We start from the raw sequence: 10000 nt of genomic DNA on the forward strand, positions 1-10000 counted from the left end.
AGTTTTAGAGTTATGCATTCGTATGAATGACTGGTGCGAAAGCGCTTTGATTTATCTATGCACAAGATTCAGCGCTATATAAATACCATTAGTAGTAGTAGTTGTTGTTGTTGTAATGTATTTGGTTTGGTTTTGTTTTTTGCTTATGGTGTTGTTGTTTTTTGCATTCTTTTTGTTTTGGTGTGTGAGTGTGTTTTGTATTGTTTTGTTGTTGTTGTTGTTGTTTACGCTGAGCATGCCTTTTAAAGTTCTCCACAAGGTGAACAGGACTGACAGTCTGTTTTATTGACACCTCGTGAACTGGAAAAAGATATTTAGACGTGTAGGTCTTATTGTCCATGGTGCAGAAAGAGAAAATCCCATCTGTCATCAGCATCTGTGGTACCAACTAATGTGTTCCCTGACGCCCCCTTTGTGTGCCTGGCTTCAGGTGGGCAATTACAACACTGAAGGATTCCACTCTTCTGTCTTCCTTTTCTTTTCTTTTCTATCCCATTGTCTAAAGCAACAGCTAGATGTTCACTAATGAAATCTGGTGAGATCATGTGGATTTCGACTAAAACCTTAGGCAGCTGACATGTTAAATTTAATCAATCATTTTGCACATCTGATGGGATCCATCGATAAAGGCAGGGGGATGACGCCCCTTGATAAAGACCCCCTCTTTCCACAGCCTTTTATCTCCCCTGTGAAGAAAGGTGAGAGAAACTGGACAACGAATATAATGAATAATGCCATTACTTTTCTCTATGGTTAAAGCCATTAACAGGTAAAATGAATTGATATGATTATACGGATACTGTACCTTAATCGTTCGTTTTATTGTCAAGAATTCCTTCTGTCTATTTGTCTGCCTTTTTTCTGTCCCTCAGACAGACACAAAACACGCAGACATTACTCGCGCACACACACGCGCGCGCGCGCACGCACGCACGCACACACACACACACACACACACACACACACACACACACACACACACACACACACACGAAACTTAACAAATATTACGTCAACCAGTTAATTTGGACCTCCAGCCGATATACGTCTCTTCCCAAGGGATAGTACAGCTTGACTTATTGTCTCCCCTGACCCTACAAATACCTTGGAGTTTCCACTTCATTAATCCGTTCAGTATGGCGATCCTTCAAAGTGACAGACCTGTTAGTCAGTGGGATTCCAGATTACCGGAATATTCATGAGGGAAAGGGGACGAAGGCTGTAGGTTTTTCAAGCTGAATCGGTTTCCCTGGTCTGCACCTCTCTCTTGACTGTCTGACAGTCGGTCATTTGTTTTTCTCTCTCTCTCTTTGTCTCTAGAGCTGTCTTAGTCTCTGTCTGTCTCTTTCTTTCACGTAGCTGCATGCATATCAAAATGCACATATCTTTTCTTTTTTGTAATTTCCTGTTTTCAGGGGATGTATTTTAACGGCAATGTCCGTGCATATCTGTAGCTATACTACCATTAGTAGATTCTATGACCCATTGTCTGTGGTTGTATTTTGATGGCTACTGCACATAATTTTGATGTAAGATTCAGTCGCTGTACAAAATGTGCAGCCGTCTTGCAAGATCTGCAACGGCGTGGTCATTCAGTCTGTGCCAGAGTATTCTCCCCCACATCCCCACCACCCCATCTTCCCACCCCAAAACCATGCAAAAGTAAACGCACAAAAACATGGCGGCTTGCGTCAAAAATTGTCGATTCCTGGTAAAAGGATGTCTGTGGTTGTATTTTGATGGCTACTGCACATAATTTTGATGTAAGATTCAGTCGCTGTACAAAATGTGCAGCCGTCTTGCAAGATCTGCAACGGCGTGGTGCGCGAGTGATGTGAGTCATTTCGCGTCGTTAAAATTCTAACTCTTGATTTGTCTTGATTCTCTCTCTCTCTCTCTCTCTCTCTCTCTCTCTTTTAAGAGGTATACTTCACTGCAGATTTGGTGTTTTTGCATGACAGTTTCATTTCAATAAATCAAGCAGGAATAGACCTGGCATCATGAGTCATGTAATGTTACACTTCACAGGCCCATGAAATGGAATGAATCGACGACCAGGACCAGTGAAATGATATCAATTTTAGATAGAGGAGCAGAAGAATATAATGTTATTACATGAAATAACATATCAAAATATGCTTTCGTTCAGCTCAACGTTGTCAACACACACACACACACACACACACACACACACACACACACACACACTTATCAATCCAGATTGATCTGATGTGTGATCTATTGCGTGTGTTTGGTGGGTGTGTGATTTAAGCTCAACATTCGGACTGCGAGAGCTAGCTAGTTTGTTATCTCTCCTGCAAGAGATAGGCTGCTAGTTTGTTTGGTTTCTCAAGAAGAGGAGTTCTATGATTTGTCAAGATATTCTAAATATTAGCCATGAGCACAGTACTCGATTTTTCGGGGGGAGGGGGTGTTGCGGGGGGTGAAAGATATTGTCAGGAATGCAAGTCAGAAGAGAGTTAACAAAGTCGATATGAGAAAAAACAAGGTAAGTTAACCACATGGGGTTTTGTGGCCTGAACAGTGACTGAGCCAAACACAAGAAGAACAAAAATGACGATTCAAAAAGACTTTATTTTTGTGCTTCGTATATGCATCACCATTTACATTGGTAAGAAGTAAATTTCATATAATTAGAAACAAACGTGACACATAAAGGAAAAAAAAGGGATAGCTTCAGTTACATGTTGTGTATTTTGTCACAAAGCAAGCTGGATACAAAATTAGTGGTAACCCCACCAAACCCCAATCAACAAAATAATGATAAACATGGAGCAGCGATGTAAGAAAAGAAAAAACAGAAAAAGTTGAACCCCATTTATAAATGACTGGTCCATCTGACTGAGGCGGAGACAGGGAATTATCAAGCACGGACAGAGTTTCAGACGACGTGGTGATAATCATGCTCGGTCGGGCGAAGGGACACAACTATTACCCATCGATGCTTGGCGTTTCCCATTACCTTGCTACGGGAAAACAAAAAGTACAGAAAAACAAACTCAGAAACTTGCTTACAAAAAAGAGGAACGGTTTAAGTCATAAGATTGTGGGTATTTATACCCCATCATTGGATTTTCCTGTCTGTCTTGGCGCTGACTGGAAAATTCGTTTTTATCCATGCAGCATCCCATTGCTTTTTACTTTCTCCTCTTTCTCTTATGATAAAAAAAATAAAACTGAACAAAGTATAACAACGAAGACCCAGAGAACGCCTTTAAAATATTTGAAATAAAACATGATTAAGTCAAGTCAAATCAAATCAAGTCGATCCAATGCACACGGAACTATTTTACAACAAGACATCATAAAAATGCGCAAACACCGATGAATCATAATAACATTCAATCAAAACAAAAACAGGTCTCGAGCCATGTCACTGATTTGATGCTAAACGGACAATAAAACATGTGAGTCAGTCAGTCTCTCTCTCTCTCTCTCTCTCCGAGTCTCTCTACAAAACCTTCAAAGGGATATCCGAGCTAACTTCCCCACGGCCACTCCCACCACCACCACCACCCTTCTTCCCAGACGACTGACCGGACGACGACGCGACGAACACCCCTGCCTCCTCTCTCTTGGCAGAACTTCTCCTGCTGCCGCTGCTGCTGCTCGTAGTAGGCTTGCTGGAGGACCTTACCAGGGCCATCCCCTGACGGACCTTGTCTCTGACGAACTCCTGGAAGAGGCGGTCGCGCACGGTGAAGAGGAGGAAGATGAGGAGGCCTTGGAAGGTGGTGGTGATGGTGAACAGGTACTGGAACACCAGGCGAGCGTCGCCCACGGCCAGGAAGGCAAAGAGCCAGTTGAGACCTGTGGATGGGAAAAGTTCATTATCATTATCATCATCATATTCATCATCATTATCATCATCATATTCATCATCATCATGATAGTAAAAATGAAAATAATAAAATAAATTATAATCAAAATACGACATGTATTATTTTAAATGGCAGAAAAAAAATAATCACAACAACAGCAACAAAAACAATAACAACAATGATAATAATCATCATCATCATAAACATAACCATACTTATGATTATAATATAATAGTGTAATATTAATAGTTTGATACAAATCGCACCTTTCACCTTTCAAAACACCCAATCAACAAACCAACCTTCGTTAAACAAGCTCAACTGCGCTCTACAATGTAACAACCGACGTGTAAAATAAACATTTCAACAGGAAAATGAAAACTTACTGTGAAGATGGGGGAGAAGAACAGGAGGAGGAATAATGTGATGGTCTCTGTTTGTCTGTCTGTCTGTGTTGAAGGTCTGTCAAGCTGTTTTTCTCTGCCTGGTTATGTCTCTATCTCTCTGTTTATCTGCCTGTCTGTATGTTTGTATGTCTGTCTGTCTTTGTCTCTCTGTCTCCCCCCCCCCCCTCTCTCTCTCTCTCCCCTCTATCTCTCCTCCTCCTCTCTCTCTCTCTCATTTACACACACGCGTGCGCGCGCGCACATTGCACACACGCACATGCGCACACATCGGAACAAACAAACATGCTGACAGTTCATGCATATCAGTAACATGAACAAATCAAACCATCACCCAGACACCCGACACGACTCCTGTTCACCTTTTTCTTCTGTTTTTTTTTTCAACTTAATTGGAATTTGTGTGCCGATGTGATTCTCTTGTCAACGTTTTGTTGTTGTAGTTTGTTTTGTTTTTTGTTTGTTTTTTGTTTTGTTTTTTGTCTGTTTGTTTGTTTTTTGTTGTTGTTGTTGTTGTTTGCTTGTTTGTTTTTTGGGTATTTTTTGACAGAATCATGAAGTGAAGAGTGTTTTCGTTCTATGTGTCTGTCTGCCTGTTCGTCAGTCTGAAGCATCAGTCCATGTCCCTTCTCCGTTTAAACAATTCGCGACTGAAAAAAAAAGGTATCAGTAGCTGACAACTGAACAGCAGGGAACGAAAGTATGAAATCGATTCCTCAGTCAGTGAACACTGACTGTGAAATTCTGTTGTTGTTTTCTTTCTTTCTTTCTTTGTTTCGTAATGCATTTAAACCTAGAACAGAGAAAATAATGAAGGAAAGACCAGGATTTCAAATCTCCGTGGACAGCCTGTGTGTAGGGGACATCTAATTTCCCTCGGACCCGATCGCTTGTTTCATTTCTTTGAGGTCCCCTCCCTACCTTCACCCATCCCACAGGGAAAGTACAACTCTGCAACGAATCATTCCAAAAACAAAAACAACAACAACACCCAATCAACAAACCACCCAAAAACCAACCAAACCATTCAGCCTCGTTTACCCAGAATAATGAAGCAATGAATGATTTAGAACACCCAATCAACAATCAGCCTCATTTACCCAGAATACTGAAGCAATGAATGATTTAGAACACCCAATCAACAATCAGCCTCATTTACCCAGAATGATAAAGCAATGAATGATTTAGAACACCCAATCAACAATCAGCCTCATTTACCCAGAATAATGAAGCAATCAATGATCTAAAACACCCAATCAACAATCAGCCTCATTTACCCAGAATGATAAAGCAATGAATGATGTAGAACACCCAATCAACAATCAGCCTCATTTACCCAGAATACTGAAGCAATGAATGATTTAGAACACCCAATCAACAATCAGCCTCATTTACCCAGAATACTGAAGCAATAAATGATGTAAAACACCCAATCAACAAACCACCCAGCAACCAACCAAACCAGTCAGCCTTGTTTACCCAGAATAATGAAGCAGGCCACAGAGGCACGGATACTGACGCCCCTCCCCTTTCCACGACCACTGCTGCCGCTGCCTGGCTTGCCTCGTGCCTTCACCCTGCAGATGGTGACCACCACCAGGACGTAGATGACCAGGTTGCACAGCAGGATCAGCCCCACGGGCAGCATGAAACCGAAATGAAGGGGCGATCCCGACATCCAGCAGCTGCCCACAGAGTCCAAAGGAGGTGGATTCACTGACTGATGTGGATACTACACAGCCCCTATCCTCGGTCTTTGATATGGATACTAGTTTTTAGAGCCTAACCTTGGTCGTTGAATGATGTGGATTCTTTTTAGTTCTAGTTTTTTTACAGCTTATCCCCGGTCATTGACTGATGTGGATAAGATAAGATAAGATAAGATAAGATAAGAATAACTTTATTATCTCCAACTGGAGAAATTTGGTCAGGTGCATTATCACAACATAGACAAGTAAACAACATGGGGACCATAACTGTAAAAGCCAACAACAGCCCCAACAAATATTACGAAGATACAAATGTAAAAAATATCACGTACATCGTTTCATACATACATCCACACACTGCAGGTAATAACTAGTATTCTTAATGTAAAAACAGAAAGAATTAAGAAACATTATTTGAATATAATTATAAACATAGCCTACTATACTGCACATTGATTATAATAGACAGATAAGATAAGAATAAAGATACTACACAGCGCCTACCCTCGGTCTTTGACTGAGAGGGATATATCTACTTTCATAGTGCCTAACCTCGGTTGTTAAATGATATGGATTCTTTTTAGTTCTTTTTAGCGCCTATCCTCGGTCATTGACTGATAAGGATGCTTATATAGCGCCCGTGCGCGGTCAGAGACCAAGCTATGCGGCCTTTATAAACACGGATTCGTTTGCACAACAGTCTACCTGGATAGAGCTGAACAACAGCTCCCTTTAGGTCACGCATCATTCGTACCCTGTGTCATTCAGTCAGGCGCGTGCACACACACACACACACACACACACACACACGCACGCACGCACGCACGCACACACACACACACGCACACACATACACACACGCGCGCGCGCGCACACACACACACACACACACACACACACACATATTGAGAACTCATGAAAGGGGAATGAGAATACTGATAATACTGCTAATAACAGACAAGAGAGATGAAGGCAGGAAGGAAATGATACCAGAAATAAAAGAGAAACAAAAGACGATATCGCATTGTTGAATATTCACAAAAAGATCCTGAACTCTCTATTTTTTGATTCATGGATGATAATATTTTATCATGACGAATAACTGAAGAAAACAATTTGCATTTGTATTTCTTTGTATCACAACAGATTTCTCTGTGTGAAATTCGGGCTATTCTCCCCAGGGACAGCGCGTCGCTACACTACAGCGCCACACATTTTTTTTGTATTTTTTCCTGCGTGCAGTTTTATTTGCTTTTCCTATCGAAGTGGATTTTTCTACAGAATTTTGCCAGGAACAACCCTTTTGTTTCCGTGGGTTCTTTTACGTGCGCTAAGTGTATGCTGCACACGAGACCTCGGTTTATCGTCCCATCCGAATGACTAGCGTCCAGACCACCACTCAAGGTCTAGTGGAGGGGGAGAAAATATCGGCGGCTGAGCCATGATTCGAACCAGAGCACTCAGATTCTCTCCTTTCCTAGGCGGACGCGCTACCTCTAGGTCATCATTCCACAACTAGGCATGAATCTGAATAGTACTTAACCTACTTTTGAAATAATGTGTTAACGGTAGGCAAAAAAAAAACAAAAAAAAACAGGAGAACACTAACCGCACCTTGAAATGAGCGGGAAAAGCTTCTGGGTGGATAAAACTGTTGCTTTTAACTTTCATTGAAAAAAGAACCACAATAACGAAAATCCATCTGAACCATAAAAGATAGGAAGTGAATAAAAATGAGAACAAAAAAACAAACAAACAAAAAAAGATTCTGTACATATACGGGTCTTATCATAGCTCATATTAAACATCTATCACTGTTACCATAACTAATTTAGAAACAATGTAGAAGGTGAAGTACTCACTATTCCTCGTGTCTTGTGTACGTTTTCAGATCAACCACCAATATGGTTATGACAGGAATCACCGGAATTCCTGATCGAAATACAACAAGAGAAGTTGTCATCAGAAGGGAAGGAACAAACAGTTTGTCAAATAAAAGCATATTCGTAGAGTATTCCCATGAAAATCTCAAAACAAAATATAATTGTTTGATTATATGCTGGTGAACAGAATCCGGTTGGTTTATTCTGTGTGATTCCTTCACATTGTATCATAATTATCAACAGCACTGTTCTGATGTTGTGTTGTTGACTTTGTTGCTACTGATCTCTCTCTCTCTCTCTCCCTCTCTATTTATATACATAATTATATATACATATATAGAGAGAGAGAAAGAGAGAGGGGGGATAGATAGATAGATATGTATGTATGCATGTATGTGTCTATTTATGTATGTATGTATACATTTTTAATACTATCGCCAGCATCAATGCCAACATGAAAAGCATCAAGGCAACAACCACCGCCATCCCCACCATAAATCTTATCATCATCTTTCTCTTTCTCATCCCCGAAGACATCATCATCATCATCATCCATTGTTTAGAGCCACAAATACAGGGGAAGACGGGGAAGGAAGTCGAGGGCCGTGAAAATGCCTGGCCCACACATGTAGGTATATACATGTCTACCTTTAACTGAACATTATCACTGAAATAGCGGAGGGAAACAAGCGCAAGCATCTTCCATCATTAGTAAAAGGGGGTAGGAGGACAACAACAAAAAAAGAAGACGGAGTAGGAAGAGGGGGAGAAGAAGGAGGAGGAGGAAGAAGAGGAAGAAGAAAGATTACAGTAAAGTGTAAAATCGTGTTTGTGATAGAAGATGACTTTTGAGAATAAAGGGGGAAAAAGCTAAACAAATCCAAGCGGTGATAGGCATATTTTTTGCGTGCGATCACTTACCCCAGGCGGCCAGACAGGCCTTGAGGAGGAAGTGGCTGACCTGGCGATGGACCCTGACCAACAGGAGGTACTGCAACAGCCCCTCCGCCAGCATCCACAGGGCCGTGCACATCAACAGGTACTGCAGCAGCGCCGCCGCCGCCACGCACCTCGCCACACTTCCGGGCACGCGCTTGAAGCCGGAAAGGTAGACAACCCAGGAGAGCAGCATCGCCAAGGCCAGGTTGAAGAGCACTTGTTTGGGGAGCATGTGGTGCATTTTCCTGAGGAGGCAGCGTGGTTGTTTTGTTGTTGTTGTTCTGTTTTTGTTTTTGTTTTTTCCAGGAGGTGATGATGGAATGAAAGGTAAGAAGACTGGGACTGAGACTGTGATGCCCGTGATGAGCATTGGCAAGATGTTTTTGCTTTAATTTGGCTGTGAAAATGTCAGAGAAAAGAACTCTAGGCACTCATCATTCAGTCAGGCGTCAGTACACACACACACACACACACACACACACACACACACACACACACACACACACGTGCACGCACACACACGTACGCACACATACTTTCAACCTACAGACTTCTTAACACTCATTCACACAACCCCAAAACCAATGCGTCGGTCTACACACAACAGAACCAGCACCGTTCAGAAGTGACTGATCCTTCAAACCTCTCACTTGATGCAGATGAAGGCCATGAGGGTGCAGAACAGAGCGCATATGGAGAGGCTCATTCCAGTCACGGTCACCCAGCCGAGGACAGTCTGGTGCAGCACTGCGTCCAGCTGATCGGACTGCTCGTAGAAATCCTGCCATCACATATCCGCTTTCAAGGTTTGTGTAAAAGATTAGGAAGCCAAACATTTACAAAGAGAACATGACAGTTCGGTCATAGGTTATACAGAAGGGCTTACGGTACCTGCTGCTTTTGAACATGGATCGCAACAGAATAAACCAACATAGAATTTACCAGAACACATAAATGAAATGAACGTCTTAAAATATTTTAAGAGTCAGATCCGCTTTTCTTCTCTAGTCTGCTGATTCTTATGCGCGTTAAAACGAGATGACTGCTTCCTCAGAGCCTCGTATGCGAGTTGGGTTTATGCGAAGGTCAGGCATCTTCTGCAACTTTTTTTTACAGCCGATGTGGTTTAGCGCATATGGATCAGTCCACACGCTCTGACGCCTTCTTGAAAGTGAAACTGAAAGTGACAATGACAATGACACCGATACTGACACTAGTTTATT

At 41.9% G+C, this 10000-nt stretch overlaps 1 protein-coding gene across 1 annotated transcript in view; it reads right to left on the bottom strand.

Annotated features, from left to right (window-relative positions):
- Nucleotides 1-2582: 2582 nt before the first annotated feature.
- LOC143293528 (adhesion G-protein coupled receptor G2-like) overlaps nucleotides 2583-10000 on the bottom strand; it is an 18054-nt gene continuing 10636 nt past the window's right edge. The window contains exons 9-13 of the mRNA XM_076604445.1: nucleotides 9428-9558; nucleotides 8760-9022; nucleotides 7818-7887; nucleotides 5726-5931; nucleotides 2583-3831 (exon numbers count right to left, since the gene is read on the bottom strand). Of these exons, the coding sequence (XP_076460560.1) occupies nucleotides 3473-3831; nucleotides 5726-5931; nucleotides 7818-7887; nucleotides 8760-9022; nucleotides 9428-9558 (1029 nt within the window). The 3' untranslated portion in view covers nucleotides 2583-3472. The remainder of the gene's footprint in view (nucleotides 3832-5725; nucleotides 5932-7817; nucleotides 7888-8759; nucleotides 9023-9427; nucleotides 9559-10000) is intronic.

This window comes from Babylonia areolata, chromosome 1 (genome assembly GCF_041734735.1).
Source record: "Babylonia areolata isolate BAREFJ2019XMU chromosome 1, ASM4173473v1, whole genome shotgun sequence".
Lineage (NCBI taxonomy): Eukaryota > Metazoa > Mollusca > Gastropoda > Neogastropoda > Buccinidae > Babylonia > Babylonia areolata.